The sequence below is a fragment of the Lingula anatina genome, chromosome 2 (assembly GCF_051362555.1).
Source record: "Lingula anatina isolate TDL-2025a chromosome 2, LinAna3.0, whole genome shotgun sequence".
NCBI classification, from domain to species: Eukaryota; Metazoa; Brachiopoda; class Lingulata; order Lingulida; family Lingulidae; genus Lingula; species Lingula anatina.
This window is the reverse complement of record NC_141768.1, coordinates 5,889,091-5,909,102: the sequence shown is the minus strand read 5'-3', so window position 1 is coordinate 5,909,102 and position 20,012 is coordinate 5,889,091. Positions and strand designations below refer to the sequence as shown.

The following is a 20,012-nucleotide window of genomic DNA, read 5'->3' as shown; positions in this document are numbered from 1 at the left end:
CAAAGATCTCATACATTTCGAATTATTTCTTATTTCTTATATGATTTTTTAATCATATTAAAATATGAATATATACATATATAGAATGAATTTGCCATATTATTAGATACTAATAACCAGGTCTATAAAACAATATGTGAGTATATCGATCAAAATTAAAACCAGAGCGATTGCGTCAGATGTTCTGATACATGTAGGGCAAGTTTAGAAAACGGGCGCAATATGAAGAATTTTATATGATTTGTAGAAATAACATTTACGAATTAAATTACTTAAGAAATAAAGAAGAAAAAACAAGATTAAATCAACAAAATCTTTTTGGGCAGAGATTGGTATGGGCAGTCATGATGGGGTTTGATATTCATGTAATTGATCTGGCTATTTACATCGAAAATCATCGAATACAGTGTGTTTAAAATGTATACATTTATTAGCCTTGTTGTAAAGGAAAATATAAAAAAAAAGGTAATATAACGTAGCGAGGCAGAAATGTGAAAAGTTCACATAGCTTATCTCTTTCTTAACATCATCTGACAGATACATTAAGATCTCGTTGCGGTTTTGGGTTTGATGCTTAGTTGCATACCAATGAGTCGATAATAGCGTCTCTATGACATCGAATCACATTAGGATATTTAGCCAATTTTTCTGTCTGGAAAAAGAAATCCTTGAACTACCTGTAATCTATCAATTGCAAGGTTTTATACTAACCTACTGAAACGGTACACAGAAATGTTTTTGGGTGGAAATCCCAATTTCTGATTACGTAAATTCAGCTGTGGAACAATGCGCTGTGAAAAGATTGATGAATGCGGTTGTAGAGAGGTGGCTCAAAACGTTTTTCTCATAAAACATGGTTCTATACAAGAGGCAATAGTCTCTTATTGTCTGCTTGTGTTTTGATTTTTTTGTGCCATGTAAATATTCTATATAATAAATGTGTGTTTGTGTGTGTGTGTGTGTGTGTGTGTGTGTGTGTGAGAGAGAGAGAGAGAGAGAGAGAGAGAGACAGAGTTTGATAACTGCAATAATGACGCTAATTTCACACAGTATTTTACTTGCCAAATTTCGTTTTGTGTTAGCAACTGTCATTGCTGTCAGAATTAAAACCAAATGCAACTTATTAGTCTTAATGGATAAAAATTGTAAATTGCGATAAGGGTGTTACGAATCTAATATCCTGGGAATAGAACACGTGCTCTTTATTTAGAAGTCCAAGCAAGTCCCTTTGCAAATTCAACTGACTGGCATATCTAGTGCCGGGAAGAGACTAAATCAGTCAGCTGTCTGATCGGTCTGATAGATGTGCATCTTCTGTGATTCCTTTGGTTTTATACACAGCGAAATTACAATCGTATTTCCCATGTATTTATCCAGGAATTTACACATGGGATGAAAGAAGACTTTAGAGAGAGTAAAAGCTTAGCCTAGATCTTAGCAATTATCCATTGTACTACGTATTAGGGGAGTGATCCTGAAATATGGTCTTCCCAAGGTATTACTACACGTAACAAGGGAAGTTTACTGTCGAATGAAAACTGCATGTAAACTTTCTAGTCACAATGTGACTGTTTATACGAATGGTAGATGGTAGTGTTGAGTCCTTATTTTCAGCCATTCCTTAGTTAAAATAACAAATAATAAAATTTCATTTACCGTTAAAAAGTATTTTTACGTATGTCGCCCTTGAAAATCAAGAATACTTTCAGAGTGTATGAACTCATTATTTATTTCAAAACGAAATTGACAGTGGCTGCAGTATGCAGTATCATAACTCTGAACAGATCTCACAGTCAATTTCACCGTACAAGTTTATTCAAGAAAACCATAGATAAACTTAAATAGTGATACTGGAAATCCATGCACCTTCAATGCCAAATATAAGGGTTTTCGATTTTTCGCGTATCTCGCAACAATTTTGTCAGGGATGTGGGTGGATTAAAAACCCTTGATGATATTTTTGCCTTAAGAGTCGGCTGGAGTATCTGTCTTTAACTATCTCCTTTCCTTTCTCAGCAAACTAAAGCAACATATCCGACAGCAGACGCAGAGACAAGAAAATGCCAGTCAGTCTCTCCGTGTCCTTATGCGTTCTCGTGTCCACATGCCTAATAGCGACCCTTGTCTGAGATGGAAGACTAAAATTCCATCAACTGACGCCCTAGCAGACGCTGCTGTCGTTATCACCCTATATTGGCCGCTGCATTTATAGATCAATCATTGTTTGAGTCACAGCAACCAATCTAGAAGGCAATTAGGGTCGTGATATTTCTGAATGCGTTGTGACTTTCTATTGCATCGATGTTAACATGGGCATGCATAGAGACAGGCAATGTTTGCCAAAATTCACCGATATCGCGTCGCCATATTACATGATATTAGAATCGCACTGCTGAATGCTGCAAAAATACCGTGTTACATATACCGGAAATATTCATAGTCGCCTTGAAGCGAGACAGTTTCTCTTCTCTGGGGAGTTTTTTTCGTTTAGAAACCATTTCCAAGCTTCTGAGTCAGAACGCACATTAGTAACATAACACAATTAATATTTTTTTCTCGGAAAATTTTTTTCGCTCAGACAACTTAAGGTGAACTAATCTGTCAGTTGTTCCCTGTGTTACTTCTTTGTCAGTGATGAATGATAGATAATGCCTTAAAATATAGGCGCACAAAATAAGCATTATCGATTATTACACAACCAAGGTATCCTTAATTTGCAAGCTAGTTAATTATACAACAATAATATTCGAATGTAATCGATCTCACTTTTAATTTAGCGAGAAAAAAATCATGCTACTGATTTTCGGACTTCATAGGAATGACAGTCGTGATAAAAAGGCTTGACTATCAGACCGGCAATTTTTGTAATTTACACTTATGAGTGTCTGTCTGTGTATGCACTGGTCAACTTAACCGCGTAACCAATTTTGCATCTCCGGATTCTTAAATGTGCACTTTGTAAACAGCCGTAATGTTGCTCATTTTATCATTGGCAAAGTAATGACCGTGAAGCCTTTTATTCCATTTCACTTCCTCTTCTCTTGATAACGTGTCTAACATATACGGATCTGATGGTTTAATAAACAAAAATTTTGAAATATCACTCGCTCTGAAGCGTACTGGCCTATGGCCTCAACCTAGACGACTTCGTGAAAGGCAATAAATTTTTATCTTACACAGTACATCGAAAAGAACACGTTGATTTTTGATCAGTAATTCCAGCAAGGTCCCCGTCAGAATAGATGACATAAATCTAGATAATTCCAGTACATAATCAAACAAAAGTATTAGAAATGGTCGCACATTGTCACTTTATGACAGACAAAAATGCACAAATCACTCTTAATTCCGTAAAGACTGTTCTCTCTTCCTGTCTCTAATATCGAATGTTTGACATATACAGGATAATTTAAAATGCAATCATTTTGATAATTCCCTCATGTCGACGCGTTCTGGTTCACGGCCTGGTCCGAAGTGATATTGGTGATGTGTCAGCCTGTCAACCCTTGTATGGTCGAGAGGATATCAGCTATAACATGTTTATTCTTAATCAATAATTCCAGCAAGGTCCGGAGAAAAGGAAACGATAGAAATCCAGATTGTTCTTTCTTTTGAAGACATGACGAAATTAGGAGATACATTTATTTAATTTGGGTATATCTGTACATCGCGTGTGTGTGTGCGTGTGTGTGTGTGTGTGTGTGTGCATGCGTGTGTGTGTGAGGGGGAGTTTTAATGTTAATATTACTATTTTTGAAGTTGGTTGTCGAAATACGTGACATGACATCAAATGTTCCATGACAAATTAACGTCAACGTGACCGCGCGCGCTTAATTCCAACCTGGCGTCACGCTTTGAGCCTTGGCGTGAAAAGTGTAAATCAAATAGCATCCCTTTAACGAAATCCTGCCACTGGTTATTTATCGTTTTCAAATCCACACAAATTGCCATCCCGATGAATTGAGTCTTTATTTGAACGTCAATATTTCTTATCCCACTTCGTAAGGACGACTGTTAATCATCGGAGTGGAGGACTGAAGGAAGTAGGATGAAAGTACCTTTCATCAGTGATTCTCTGTGTGCGATTACGAGTTAACCAGGAGGCCTCTGACGTGTGATTGTACAACTTGATTCGGTCTCGTAACTGATTAAAGGAGGGCGTGGAACGTGGAAAGAATTGGAATAGGCCGCTTTACAGGGAAATCAGATGTGTCTCTCCCGAGTTAATATGACGTGTGGGATTTAGATTAAAATATTCAGTTCTTTTCTTAGAATTGGGTTTTCGCTACGTTGATTTGAGTGGAACATCCATGAAACCAGATAGCTATGTAGACAGTTGGGATAGAAAGAAGGGCGGATTAATTTATTTTCATTTTACAAGCCTAATAGTTTCATTTGCAGATACTAACCCGCACTCAATTTCACCTCCGAGCTGAACATTCTCCCGCTATTTTCATAGGCGGCTCCGTGAGTGGCAATGAACAAGGTACACCTCGTGGTTCCTGCACACCTCGTAATCGTACCGTCAGTTTCATTTTCATATGGCTGTGTTTGGATGGTTTTCAGGGCAATCCGAAGTACGTCGAGAAACAGAACAACTGTGCAACGATCTTGAAGCAACACAACAAGACTACAAGAAATTCCGTTTGCTGGTGGAGCAGCTACATAGGGAATACGTGGAATCCAAAGAGCTAGATTTCTTTAGACGCTATAGGCAACTAAAAAGCATGATTAAAAGGACAGTGACCCATCTTAGGTTGTCAAATGGAGGGGACGCGTTATCAAGCGGATTAAAACAGATGTGCAGAGACTTTGTGCGGCAGAAGGATACGAGTGCCGCCGCTCAAAGAATTGAGGAACGCTATAAAGGTTTTTCTTTCTTTTGTTTTTTTATTTAAACTATTCAGATGACATTTTATGTACCTTTAGTTTAATAATGGCGTAAGGTGAGCATCGCATTAACTTTAATGAAAATTTAAGATACTAGTTTTTATTATTGCATGCAAAATATTTGAATACAAATATTAGTTTTTAATTTAAATCAATGTTTCCACTTCAGATCTTTCTGACGATGCCCTTTTAGAGCAAAACGTTGAGATACAAGAACAAATAACGGACACCAAGCGAAAAACGGATATAATAAAAGACCTTATTCACGAAATGGAGGTCCAATATGAAGAATCTAAGCGGTACATGGCTATACAAAGATACCGCCTAATGAAGGGAATGATAAAAGAAGTCATCAACAGTCGATTCCTTTAGCTGCTTTTCAGAAGGCGTTAATAATTCTGAATATGGAAAGAAATACAGAAAAAAGACAGGATGTTACAGAATGTGAGCTGTCTGCAGGTTCGTTTACTCAAACCTGAAACTGGCATAATGGTGGAAAAACGAAGAATTGGTGGAAAGGAAATTCCAGGGGAAAGATTGCAGTAAGCGCTATCTGTTCGCGTGTTTTGATAGGCAGTGATTTCTCATAATGAAAGCCGATTTTTCTTATTTTCAATTCAACAAGGACCGGGGCGCTTACATTATCGTGCTAGGATGCAAACAGCTTATAGCAACATTCAGAACTGCAAAATGAAATTGGTTTAACCTCTTGACGGGGAAATCAATACATCGTATATTGGCTCCAAATAGGGAAGACTATGGACGTCTAAGGACCCGAGGACCGTTTTCTCCATAAAAGTCCTGCCCAGCGACATGGAGATGAATTCAACCTGAAACTGTTAAAGACGAGCCGCCTACTTTTTGGAATTCAAACAGTAGTCATATTGATTTTTTTATGCATGCGAGGCCAGGGCCCAGCTGACTGTACGGATTAGAGAGTGAAAAGTTGCTCGTTTTCGAATCTCCCCTGTGTATGTGCTTTATGAGAGCCCCTCGGCGTTTACACCTTACCACACCATCCGATCAATCCATATATTATTAATATACTACCGGTTTGCTAGATCTCAAAGCACATGTTGATAGTTGTGATCATTAATTTGCCCATTCTCTCTTCCAGAAATTGTTACTGGAGACCAGTGGCGCATAGGTAATTTCCCCCTTTCTATTTGCAAAACAAGAACTTGTGCAATGGGATTTCAGATATATCTATAGGTTATGTTACGTAAGGGGGAGCAATGTTTGATGTTAAACGTTGTACATTATCTCGGTAACATGGGACAGAAATCTTGCAGAACATCATATAATTGGAAAGGTCTTGCGGATTAAGTTCAATACCGAGTTCGCAAACTGATCGTAGATATCAAGGCGGCATATCTTGCTGAAGATGCTGTGTAATTATTGGTTTCTGTTTCTAGATGCGTACCAATTAGCAATAATGAAATCTGTGCTTTATATGAATGTCCGTTGCCATACTGAATTTGCACGAAATCCTGCAATTAACTCACATCTCAATGATGATGGTAGGATTTTGTTTTAATGTGATGCCACTAATGTGCATTCTTGGGGCGTATCAGACGAAACCCGGTACCCTTTTTAAATGATAAAAGAAAAAAAAGGGCATCGATTCCTCTCATACGTTTTGTCAAAAAAGCTCCAAGTAAAACCGTTTTTGGTTCTAGATTAATTTGTTTCTTTTCCGAAACTAAACAAAGATGGTTGACTGGAAAGCTGGCAAAGTAGAGCCGTCTCTCTGATATATTACCGATTTTTAAACTTTATTTTTTAATAACACCCCCCGCACACACACACACACACACACACACACACACACACACACACGTCTACTGGCTTAAGTGCAAAAAATGTGAAATCGTCAGCCCACCTATCAGTCTCATAAACAAGTCATGTCATACAGTTAAGATGGCAAGCATATGCTGAAATAAACGGGTATTCTACCTCTGGCTTTGAAACTGAGTGCCACTGGGGTATTTTCTCCTTGGGACTTAGGTTTAGTGCAGAGCATCACTATTCCTCGACGGTCAAGCCTGCTAAAAACCAAGATTTTAGACCTACCTTTATTCTATCGGTGTAATAACGCTTCAAGAAAAAGGATTACATTTTAATTTTTCCAAACAAATCTTGAAAATTGATAACTATTAATATTATATAATATGTAGCGTATTTTTAAGAAGACTAATTCATGAAAAAAAGGCGATCGAAATTTGAGATCTCATATGTAAGGATCTTATTAGTGAATCATCTGGCAAAACACAGCTAGATAGACTGTATATGAATGGATAACGTTAACTTGACGTTTGGGCAGTGGGGGGGGGGGGGGGGGTATCGCGATTAAAATCCGTTTTCAGAGAATTTCACGATGATAGTTCTGCACTCTTATGTCTGTCAGTACTATTAGATCGATCTTGTTATCCTTTGAACAGCCTTGCCAAGTGTAGTAAAAAGTTGAACCAGTATAACAATATTTTGACAACATAACCTTAATAATAATAATGACCGGAAAATAAAGAAAATGCATCGATCAGTCCTGTTTTCTTTATCAAAAATGTGACATATAGTTCAAATGAATTTCTTTTATGATCCTAGTATTAAAATTGTTTGCAAGGATTGACGAGTCTTAACAGTCATGACAAAAATGTATAATTTGTCACTATGCGTTTAAAATCTTAATATTCTGTCGTAAAAAGATCGAAATTCGTGTCGTAAGGCTAATAATAAGCATTTCAGCCCTATTACCTCAAGAAAATTGTTAAGAATGCTCATAGATCAATACGTCTGCCAAATCACCTCCAGAAAAAGATCAAGGTTAAATAAGAAAATCAAGAGTCTAATCTTGAAGCAACGGGCTTCGATCTAGACAACGCTCCCACAAAAGACAATTTGTGGTAGTTTAAATGCCTTAAATGACTGCATCATGCTGCGGGGTATATTTTTCTCCGTCTCAAGGGCAAATAACAATATTTGTAAGTACCTAAATTACTACCGCTGCTCAAAAATTGCATTTCTATTGCGTCGTGAAAATACTACTAGGAATATATGCTACCGTACTAACTAGGGCAATTAAAAAAAAAATAACGTCAAACGCGTGTTTTATACACCATGTTGGAGGTTCAAAAGGATAATGGTCAGAATGATCTTGAAATTGATGAGAATCTCAAGAAATCAGATTTTTTCTCGACTTGCAACCATAACTGTCAAAAGTAAATAAGCAGATGGACGATAATAGATCGCCCTCACCTTTCGCGCTTGTCATTTACTTCCACGACGTTCAGTTTCATTTGTAGGAGCTCGGCCTACACACATTTCTATCTGTCATTTAAAACCATTTCTTGTGCATTTCTATTTCTTTTGGTTTACAAATATAGCTACAGTCCCAACAGAAGGACACCTTCTCCTTATATCTCTGGTTAATGACTTCTGTGCTCTATTTCTTTGGCCTAAATCACGTAATGGGTATTTGTAATCGATACATCTCTCTCGATCACAAAGTGATAGCGTTCGAAGTGATAACGGGTGTTTTAATGCCCGAGATCTTTCATATTCCACTATTGTATGTAGTCAACCTAAATCAAACTAAAAACAAGACGTACCAGGAGATATTTTCAATCACGCATATGTGTTATGTAATGAAGAGAAAATTGGGAGTGTGCGACAAATCAGATTAAGTTTTGGCAACTTACGATATTGAAATAAATAAATAAATAAGTTACAACAACAACAATAATAATAATAAATAGACTTACGGCACTGAACATGAAAAAGGGAGCAAATAAGAAAAAAAATGAAAACGATTTCTTTAAATGAGGACATGATCGAAAACTTTGTAGTGTTACCGTTTTAAGTTTCTCAGAACTGACACCGACCAGCACATGCTTTGCTGAAATGACACAGTGACTTCACTGTCACCCAGGGTACAGGGGCGGAGCCTGGATTTTTTGAAGGGGGTGACGGTATGGAATGCCAGGATCGGATTGCGAGGTCGGAGAAGCCCCCCCCCCCCCCCAAAAAAAAAAAAAAAAAAAAAAAAAAAACTTGGTGGGGGGTTCGGGGCCCACTCAAAGCCCCCCTCCCCCACAAAACATGCTTTGGAGGGCAAACGGTGCCAATTGGTACAGTTTAGAACTATTATTCAGGTAGACGCTTTTTGGTTTGAGCTTTATTTTTCAAAAACCAAAGTGTGGGCAGTCTTAATTCTGATCCCCCTAAATCCGGCGCTTGGGTAGACTGCCAAACAAAGCTATGTGTGGAATCTCTCCTCGAACCGTGGTGTGTTATATTCTACCTGTGGCGGCTGGTAGCCTCTCGTCAATCTAGACGACCTGATACGTCCACTCTATGTGTAGTTTCACTGAAGCGTGACCACTGCTACTATGCTAGGATTACTGTTGAGTGATTAATATTCTCAAGAGTCAAAATACCTGTAGCATTGCCTCGCAAGATGAAAATTACTGTTTTTCGGTCTAAAAAAGTAATAAACTAATAAAAAACTTGAAACATCTCTCTACTACTAAATAGTTTTATCTATTTTCTATTCTACAATATATATTACTTTAACCCAAAGATACTTAAAATCACTAATCTAAACAACTGAAACAATGGCAAGTATACACACAACCCCCCGTTATTTACCAACAAACGGAGTGCTAATGATAATAATATGATGATGGGCTGGATTCCTCAGGTAACACCAAGGGGGCAGCACTTGAAAAATGACCTGGTTTTCACTTGATAGAGGATAAAGGAACATTTTCAGTTACACCCAAGCTGGCTATGGTAAGTACATTACATTAGTCTCTGAATGCTCATATGGTTTATGAATTAAAGTACAGTAAGAAATACACTAGGTTGATTTCAGTAGCACTCTATATAAATCAGTATGAATAAGGCAGAAAATATATTTATAGCTCTGTAAAAAAGTGTGAATGAGATAACTTGCATGGGAAAGATATGTACGGTCTTCTTTAAAAGTAGAAGCATAAAACCTAGGTATTTTGATCCCTTTTCTGTGTACATTTAGAATAGATGAATTTGCTGAAGTTCAGATAGAAGGAATAAATACATCTGGCTTAACAGTTGTCCATTTTAAGACAGACAGACAACGCAATGAACTCATAAAAAACACATTCTATTTGGACATTCCTGAACACAGGGTATTATTAATGGTATTCTCACTGACCTGACACACTTGTAAACAGCTGACATCTTTATTTACTGTCGCTGCATACTATCTTACACTGACTATAAACAGAACAACCTCCCATAGAGTATTCCTGTCCAGTAGCTTTACATGTACATGTATACTGAATACAAATGATGAATATTGTGGTGGACCCTGCTAGGCAGGTTTAACATATCACACATTAGTTGCCCTTTAAAGCTGGGTGAAAAAACAAAAATAAACCCAAACTGGTTTAGGTCCAAGACATGTGCCACCAGAGGATGGTATCCATTTATTGTATTGGGCAGGTGCTACTGCTGCATATATCACAGTGATATGCATCTAAAATGTTCAAACCACGAAAAGATATAAATTTGTATTATGTTTTTCTAAAGAAAGAAGGCACTTGGTTGACTAACCCAATAATACAAATATGTATAAATTGGTCAAATAGCTTTAAATCTAATAGCCTGTTTGTTTTTAGTTCATGGCATCTTTCCCTGTACCAAAGTTATAAAATGTCTTCAATGTGGAAAGATTTAGAGATGAAATCATGTCAAACTATGACAGAAAGGGAATGTGTAACAAGACAGTGCAAGGTGTTGTCATATTGCCATATATCATCCTATTTTCTATTTAGATTGGCCATGTCCAAAGGCATGTTGTCCCCTTTTGTAAGTAATGAAAATATACTCCCTGTTCACAGGCATATAACATTAATAGTCATAGATTACATTGTTACATATAGCTGTTCACTTAGCTTAAGCCAAGATTTCAAACTAAATAGTTGACTGAATGTTTATAATGAGTTTAAATATGGATAATATAGTCTGTAAGTGGTAGAAACTTGTCCACCACATGAAAAATGGTTCACTGTGATTTCATTATACTGTAATCCCATACTGTATGTTGTCCCTTTCACATGAAAAAATGTAAATTTTATACAGGAAATATTTTGACAGCTGAAGTTTTTGATTACTCAAGAGCTGCTTTAACCTTTCAACAACCCCAGACCTTAATTCATTGAATATGACAGAAAAATGTTATGAAATTAATTTTGATAGTGAAAAAGGGTCAGAATAAGTTCCTAAATTAATTAGCTTCATTTAGTAATATAAAAGTAACAGCAAGCAATATCTCTCAGCTTTACCACTGCCATAATTGTTAATTTGTTAATTTAATTGGCACAACAGTTAGAACATATATGGAAAATATTGATATGAGATAATAAGATACAACCACTATAAATCTTCATGTTTTTGCATCATACCCTGGTTGACTTTAATGTCACTAAGTAATGTTTTGAGGGAGATACAAATGGCTATTATTGACTTCAGCTTTGGCATCTAATTTGTGTCATTTGTGCAGTCCAGATTTGCTTGGATTACTCGCTTTTATCTCTGGGTTATAAAGTAACAAGATTTCACACACACACACACACACACACACATTCACAAAATTTAGAGAGAGCAAAGGTTTTTCTGAACGTAAAATAAATGGAAAAAATTATGACTTGCTCAACAACTACCAGATTGTACAAACACTTATGGAACTATGGATGATCATATAATACCATTAGAAGAACTTTCAAATGTCAAATAGTCTGGATCAATCTCATAGCAAAATTAATGCTTGGAACAACACTGCATGGATTATTCATGAAAATGCAGTTTGTTAAAGATGTATGACCATCATTTCTGCCTATTGCCACCCTGAGTTTCAAAGCCTCTGTTATTACCACTAGCTCAGTGCTGCACAGCACCTTATTGCCTATCACAAAGGCTGATTTCCAATGTACAGTGAGCCTCGGGGTGCCAGCTTTGGCCTCCTTACCAATGCTACAGTATGATTCAAAATCAGTCATTCTGCAACAGCTTGCATATACACAATGCAATTTAATGCAGGAAGATATTGGTTTCAAGTGAATGAAGTATTCTGCTGATGAGATTTGCATGTTGTGGATATTTCTCTCCATTATGTGGTATTTAAAGTAAGATCTGTTCATTTTATGGAGATATAGAACAGCACTGAGGTAAGATGAAGTTCATTTGAAACAGAAGCTTTTCCATGTCTCAAATATTATTTTATCTATCTTGTGCCATTATGACTGTTATAATTATACATGATACATTTCCATTTTCATTTTTTCTAGATGGTTGCTTTGGTTTAGGAAGCAGAAGCTCATCATGGGAAAGACAGAAGAAGCAGCTGCAAGAGTCCATGTGGAAAGAGATAAGCTTGAAGCACAGTACAAACAATATAAAACATTGATAAATGAATTGTCACAGCATTACCAGACAGCAAAATGTGGTGCCTTTCTGGACAGATACGAAAAACTAAAGGACATGATTAAAGCCTGCTATGAAGGTTTTGAAAAGGTGAAACAAGAAAATATCCGAGCTGCCACCAGGAGTGGGGGATTAATGGGAGCAGCCATGGCACTAGCTGAAACAGAACGCCAAGTGGAAGAGAGAGAAATACTGATTTTAAAATACAAAGGTACAACAAAGTCATGTTCACAGTTTTACAAAATTTGGCAGGAAATAGTCTTTATGACATATCATGGAACAACCAAACTTTTTTTTTTTTGAGAGACTGAGGTCTTCAACTCTTGAGGCATTCTGGTTGTATGGTTAAATCAATTAGTTCAATTAAAGATATGGTTTAATAGTCCACCACAATACAGTAGCTATTGGACACCCATTGCTTACTTTTTGTAATACAGGACTAGCATTTCCATTTAGGTAAACACCTACTGTCCTGTCTTGTCAGAGTGATTATCTATTTATTACATAGCTGTCTGGAAGCTAAGACCAACTTCGATTTAAAGTTCTTTTGTGAGACCAATCCCTGCTGTCAGCAATTAAGATGTCACATACATTTCCTTGGTCTAAGTTAGAACATTTGTGAACATGACTTATATTGAGAATGGCTTTTCTCCTAACTGGTTGGTTGGTGAAAACAGATGATACGTGTACTGCTACTGCATAAACTTCTGCTAGCACATAAAAAAAATTTACTGCTTCATGATTTTTTTGTACTTTTTTAACATCAAGCTCCTCATAGGCATATTTAAGTAAAACCCATCTGTCAAATGCAATGACATTTTATCAAGTACATTAATGTTTTATTTTACAGAAAACTCCAAAGAAGAGGTACGAGCACTCACTGAAAAAATGGAATCTCAAGTTAAGGATTATCGAAAGAAAGTATTGCATATTAAGAAGCTGATTGAAACCATGCATGAGAACTATGAGGCATCCAAGAGCCAGTTTCCTAAACAGAGATACGAGACCATGAAAAACATAGCTAAAAGTGTGTTCAGTGATCCAAATATTTGACAGAAGTACTAAATTTGCATTTCTTTGTCAGAAGGGATCTGTTTTATATAATATATCAACACAAAAACAAGCAAAAAATGTCAGTGTATAAATATGTGTATATATATTTATGTATAACAACCTTTCTTTCAGCAGAATGTTGTCCAGAAGCTTTCTATTCAACTCTTGATCAAATAACATTTATACAAAGAAACATTTTGAGGGGATATCAATTATTAAGACAGGTCGACCATCTCTCAAGATCACCAGGTGATAATGTTTAATGTTGTCACTTTTATAAGGAGGTCTGTCACAAGTTGTTTTTCACTTATTTGTGATGGAGGCTTCACTCAGACTGAACATTAGATGTACGTTTTTTATTCAAGCTGACATGTGTGAATTAAAGCACTGGTATATTATGAAGAACAATTTGAGGATATGTGATAAAAAAGGTCAAGTTTGAAGTGGCAACTTTAAATTTTCCAGTTGATATAAAAGGAAATAATGAAAAAAAAAAGTTGGCAAATAACAATCCTATGGCACTGAGTAACAACAAAACAGGAGCAAACAAGAAGAGATTTGAATACAATTTATTCAGATACATGTAATATGATTGACAGAAACTTCAGGACCCTGGAGTCTTATTGTCCAGAGTTTCATGGAACACTGTTAGAGAGTACATACTGTATATAAGTATTTCAATTAAATGACATAGTGACTTTCCTGTCAGACTGCCTCTCTCCAAAAACAAAAACAAAAGTTATTTATGGAATCTCTCTTTGAAAGTTCATTAAGTGGTGTTTTTGTAGTATACTACCTGTAGGTACATATAGCTACATGTAACATCCTATGAGATCTGATATACCTACCCATTCATGGAAGCATGGGAACTGACTTTTATTCTAAAAAGTATAAATGTCTGTAACTCGCAAGATGAGGATACTGTTTTAAATATCATTTTCACTTTTTCAACTTTTTAAAACTTTCTAACCCAAATAAAAAAGATTTTGAGCAAAAGCATAAAGACTTTTTTGTTAACAGAGACCCCAGATAGCATGCCGCTAGACTTGCTAGAGCCCTGACATTAGGGCCCCTGCCACTAAGTAGTTATCCTTTGTGCTACAGTTATAGTTGGTCTGCTAGTGACAGTGGCAGTAGACCAATGTCAGACCAACTGGTCAGCTGCACATTTCTGCTTCGAACCCAATGCTGGACTAATCACAATGAACAGTTGTCCCAACTGCACACTGCTATCCATTGCCAGCAAGCTGTTAGGTAGCCCGGCCACTCTACTCTTCATACTATCTGGGCTGTATATATTTACTGTTTATAGATTAACAGATAGTTAAGTGACATATGTACAGTTACAAACACAAAATTGTTCCTAAACTTTTCATGGTAGTTTACTAAGTTATCAAAAAGTGAAACAGTACTGATTCCCTTGTATAATTATAACAATTACAGACAAAACAATGTTTACAAAATGGGCCATTGAAAACAAATACATGTGCTCAACTAGAGACAACAGTATTAAATAAAATCCTGATTACACTGACCTAATTAAGCATTACTTTTTAGACAACCAAGCATTATTTTTAAAGAGAATGTTTACACTAGATAGCAAAGCTGGCACACAGCAAACAAGGCAGCAAAGCTGTCACGTGTACAGACATTAAACAGATAATAATGATAGTGCACAATATACATGTTGGGTTGTCAATTTTGATGCAATACAAGATGTATAAAATTTAAACTGTGTACTACTAATAACATGGACATTCAGAAAAAGTAACTATAGCTCGGGGCTTCAGGTCTATGGCAGTTCAAAGACTTGCAATGGAAATGACAATATTGTAAAATGACAATTGTATAACTTAAACAAAAATAATCCAATAGGGCAGGTTTTGTAACTAGAGCTGCAATTAAGTCTTACAATTATTACAGAAAGTTTGAGGATAATAAGTAGCAGGATTATCCATTATTCTGTCAATTGTGTTTATGGTGAAAAGTGCAAAGCAATGATGACAACGGCAACAATAACAGACACTGGTGATAGCTACTAGTATGTAAAAACATTGTAACAATATCTAAAAATAAAAAAAAAACGAAAATGCATATGGGCCATATTGGCAATGTGCATGCAAAAAAAGAAAAAAAAAACTTTTATAAAAATATTCTGATCATGCTGATTTTTGAAAGGAACCCTTAAGCAAACAACTCTACTTATTAAATGTGAAGTTAAACAAGAAATGGTTTGGTAGTTATTATGAGTGATATTTTGGATGGCATCAGTAACAACGCAGAAAAACAGTGATCAGAATATATATATTAAAATGGAAGCAACACTGTAATCAACCCTGAACTGGCTTGACAGAGACTTTGCAGCAAAAGTGTACAGTAGTCCCAACTCGTAGACATAGTACTATCTGTTATTTCCCAAAGTAGTAGGTGCCAGTGGTATGATGATGATGATGGCCTGGATTTTGCAAAAAACACCAAGGGGGCAGCACTTCAGAAAATGACCTGGTTTTCACTTGATAGAGGGTCAAGGGACATTTCCAGTTACACCCAAACTCTTATGGTAAGTATTGGTATATAATATTAGTCTCTAAATACTCTTTTTGTGTATGTATTTAACTACAGAATGAAATACACTGTCTGATTTAATGTTTGGATCAGTATGGATAAGCCAGAAGACGTCAAAGTCTGCAAGAAGTTGTTGGACTTACAGCAACTTTTTGCTCTGAAGTTAAAACATTGTGCTACATGCATCTAGGATGTAAACTAGTAGCTCTACAGAAAGTGTAGATAAGATAACTGCAAAAGATGCACATTAGTTTAGCAGGGCCCAGTTTCATCAATGCTGGATAACTCTGTATCATAGTTATCCCTGTCTGTTGGATAAATTGGCTACCCTCTGGATCCTTTGTATTAAGTAGTGTTTCACAAAAGCTGGATAACACCACAATAAGTATCCAGTGAAGAAGAAATTTGTTTATTACCACATTCAAAGAATTGTTCCCATAATGCAACATAGTTACTATAAACATCATAAAAGCCATGATAGTTGCTAACAAAACATTTATCCATTCCATATTTGGAAAAAAAGTATACCCATAATACCCTTGTTTTGCTGTTGATGTCTCTAACATTCTGCAAGATGGCCAACTACAAAAGACAGAGAAATTACTTCTGTTTAATTTGATTATCCTTATTTATGTGCGTGTTGCATTGAAATCCTTTAATCTCAAATGTTTATGAAATATTTATAAATGTAATGCCAAGGAAATTTGCCATTTTCACCAGCAAGTTTGCAGATTTATCCTATCTCCTTGAACTGTACAACTTAACTATCTGTTCATAAAGTGTCGTTTTAGCAATATCTTACATGTGCCTGTAGCTAACATCCTATGTCAAACGTGGAAAAGCACTACAAAACAGGCCAAAGAAATGCATGTATTAAACTAGAGACACCAATATTAAATCTGGATTGGCTGATTTATCCTATGAAAAGCACCATCCATGATGATCCAATGATGAAACACAGATATCCTCTGGATAGGTTGTTTGGATTTAAGGGGCCAAACCAACCAAAAACACAAATTTAGCTTTTCTAGTAGTAGAACTTGTGCAGCACTTATATTTGTTTAACTGTTTATGTAATATGTCCTTATTTACTTATTACTATAATTGTGTCAAACATTTGCAACATTTACATTTTGTGATTTTTTAATATAATTATTCAGTTTTTTTAATCAACAATAAACTAATGTTTAAGCCCGACAGTGATCTTGGTTTTTATAGTACATGTGTACATAAATGCACATTTTAAGAAGGTGTCCAGTGGATGAAAAATGGCATGATGAAATCAGTACAAAGTGTAAATTTATCACCATCATGTAGTATTTTAAAGCAGCATCTGTTTATTTTTCTGGTGATGAACAGCATATGTTGAGGTAAGATGAAACTAATTTCGTGACAAAATAATTTTGATATTGAAAATATTTTCTCTCATTCATGTAATTCCTATTGTATAATATCATAATATATTTTTATTTTTCAGCTGGTTGTTGTGATCTAAGGAACAGGAGCTCATCATGGGAAGGACAGAGAACACAGCTGCAAGAGTCCATGCAGAAAGAGATCAACTTGAAGCAAAGTACAATCAATATAAAGCACTGGTGGATGAATTGTCACAGCATTTCCAGAGAGCAAAACATGGTCTTCCCATATGCAGATATAGACAACTAAAAGACATGATAAAAACCTGCTATGATCACTTTCAGAGGATGGAACAAGAAAGTAGCGGAGCTGCCACTGAAAGTGTGGGGATGCTGGCAGGATCCAGGGACCTAGCAGAAAAAGTACAGCAACTGAGAGACAGGTCAATGCTGGCTGCAAGATACAAACTAGGTACAATATTGCCATCTTCACGATCTGCCCAACTTTGGCTGGAACAAAAAATTAATTTTGATTGGCACCAGGCCCATAGCCAGCAATTTCAAAAGGCGCGGGGGGGGGGGGGGGGGTATTTTCTGAAAAAGTGGACTTTTAACCGTGAAACCTTCTTGTACCTGAATCCTCTCCTGGCTACGGACCTGGGTACATGTACATACATGTATCAGCATGTGAGCTTTTGAGTATTAAAAAGAGCACACTCCAGTTAGAAATTCTGCCCAATCATAGAAAGTGAACTTGTGAAGGGAATTCAATGTCTTGTAGTGTAATTATTGTAAGACTTTTCAAAACATACTGCTACAGATGGAACTTTTGAAATATAATACTTGATATAAAAAGGCCTTACATGGTTTCATGATCTTCTAAAACATTTCACTGAGCTCAACACAGGCAGACACAATAAAAAAAAAAAACATTATTCAAATGATGACATTATTGCATCATCAAACTTATTTTGCAGAAAACTCCAAAAAAGAAGTACAGGCACTCACTGTTAACATGGAAATGGAAGCAAGTGATTATCAAGAGAAAATATTGCATATCAAGCAGCTGATTGAAGCCATGTATGAGAACTACGAGGCGTCCAAGAGCCAGTCTCCTAGGCAGAGATATAGCACCATGAAAAACATAGCTAAAAGTGTGTTCAATGATCCAAATATTTGACAGAAGTACCTTTAAGTAAGAGTTTTGCCCTTGCTTGTCAGAAGGAATGATTATCTATGTGTACTATAATACTGGTATGCAAATGCAAAGACTTGGATCCATGTATGTGTATAGAAAGGTTTTTATTTTCAACAGACCTAGCTATGTGAATTATGTCCAAGAACCTGCCATTCAACTCTTGACCAAATAATATATAGAGTAACATTCCAGGACGATCTTGTCCTATGACAAAGCAACAGAAACCTCATCAATCAATCATATATTTTTAAAATTAGTTACATTCCAAGTGCTTTTCTAGTTTATAATAATTTTCCACTGCAGTTGCTTTTTTGGGGTTATTATTTTTCATCATTTAAAGTGACATTGATGCCAGCATTGTTTTCACCATTCAGTAAGAAAATTGGACGCTTTCTCTTTTTGGAAATTTGTGCAAATCATAACGAGCATAGAGGAGACAGAAAAGAAATTAAAAATTCTTATTAGCAAAAACCGTGTTTATTATAAGTAATGGTATCGATGCCTTAAATATTTTGTACCTTTCTCCTAAATCATAAATTAACAATGAGTGAATAATGTTAAGGTCTAATTTAAGTTTTTCATAGTGATATGCATTATACATTTACACAGATGCTATCAAGTTGAAATTAATTCACAAGTAATCATAAATATTCTTTGTTGAAAATGGCTTTTATGAGTTTTTTCTGGGTGAGGCAAAGCTTCACTATCGCACGTCACGTCCAATAAACTATGCTATCAAAATAATTTGGATCTCATGTCCTATTTAAGTAGTCATAATTATAGTAACCCACTGCAGGACATTTGGCTTCATGAGTCATTTCAAAATTTGTCAAAAAGCAATTTGGGATAAAGATATAGCTGAACATCACTCTCAGCTGAACAATTTCAAGAAACATGTCTTTCTCTGCACTCTTTCATTAGATTTCCATTCATTTTCTCCCTTGGGCAATATCTTTTACATTTGCAAAGGGGAAACATATTTAGACAAATGATGTTTTTTATCACAACAATCACTTTTATCACGCTGTGTGTCGCAGGCATGTTCCTGGAATAATCAAGTTCTCAGATTAGCAGTGGGTGCAAAGTCTAGCCATACTGTTCAGAGCCATAATGAAACTACTAATTTAAGAGTACTTGGAGTGAGTTTTATCTACAGATTATACTGCATGACACCCAAGGGCTCTGAAATGCCTTCTGAGCAACCTAAAGCTGTTGTGTGGCCAGCATTACATGTATCTTGTAAGCGTTTATAGAAAACAAGAACTAGCACAATTGCTTTCTCTCTCAGCGAAAACCCAGGACTTAACAGTCGATGAATTTAATGAGTACAATTAGAAATGAATGTACAAATGCAAGGTATAATATAATATAACACAAATCAACAAGAATCTATTTCTATACCTTGACTTAAATAACCATCTTGCATTTACTTCATCTGAAAAAAAGTTCAAAACAAAACAAAATATGCTGCTTATGCATCAAATCAC

General features: G+C 35.9%; 2 protein-coding genes across 4 annotated transcripts; both read left to right on the top strand.

Annotated features, from left to right (window-relative positions):
• Positions 1–3,766: 3,766 nt before the first annotated feature.
• On the top strand, positions 3,767–6,860 carry LOC106168312 (uncharacterized). The gene is made up of 2 exons (XM_013547335.2): positions 3,767–4,869; positions 5,060–6,860. The coding sequence occupies exons 1-2, from the start codon at positions 4,542–4,544 to the stop codon at positions 5,260–5,262; spliced, it is 531 nt and encodes a 176-aa protein (XP_013402789.2). The 5' UTR covers positions 3,767–4,541; the 3' UTR covers positions 5,263–6,860.
• Positions 6,861–9,493: 2,633 nt separating this feature from the next.
• On the top strand, positions 9,494–19,269 carry LOC106168111 (uncharacterized). 3 transcript variants are annotated; one of them, XM_087004908.1, is made up of 5 exons: positions 9,494–9,681; positions 12,219–12,565; positions 13,205–15,967; positions 17,450–17,799; positions 18,305–19,269. In XM_087004908.1, the coding sequence occupies exons 4-5, from the start codon at positions 17,484–17,486 to the stop codon at positions 18,505–18,507; spliced, it is 519 nt and encodes a 172-aa protein (XP_086861034.1). In that variant the 5' UTR covers positions 9,494–9,681; positions 12,219–12,565; positions 13,205–15,967; positions 17,450–17,483; the 3' UTR covers positions 18,508–19,269. The 3 variants fall into 3 exon arrangements, with proteins under 3 accessions (XP_086861034.1, XP_013402506.1, XP_086861035.1); XM_087004909.1 differs by lacking the exon at positions 9,494–9,681 and adding an exon at positions 11,944–12,098; XM_013547052.2 differs by lacking the exons at positions 17,450–17,799; positions 18,305–19,269 and having other exon boundaries at positions 9,523–9,681; positions 13,205–14,410.
• Positions 19,270–20,012: the final 743 nt, after the last annotated feature.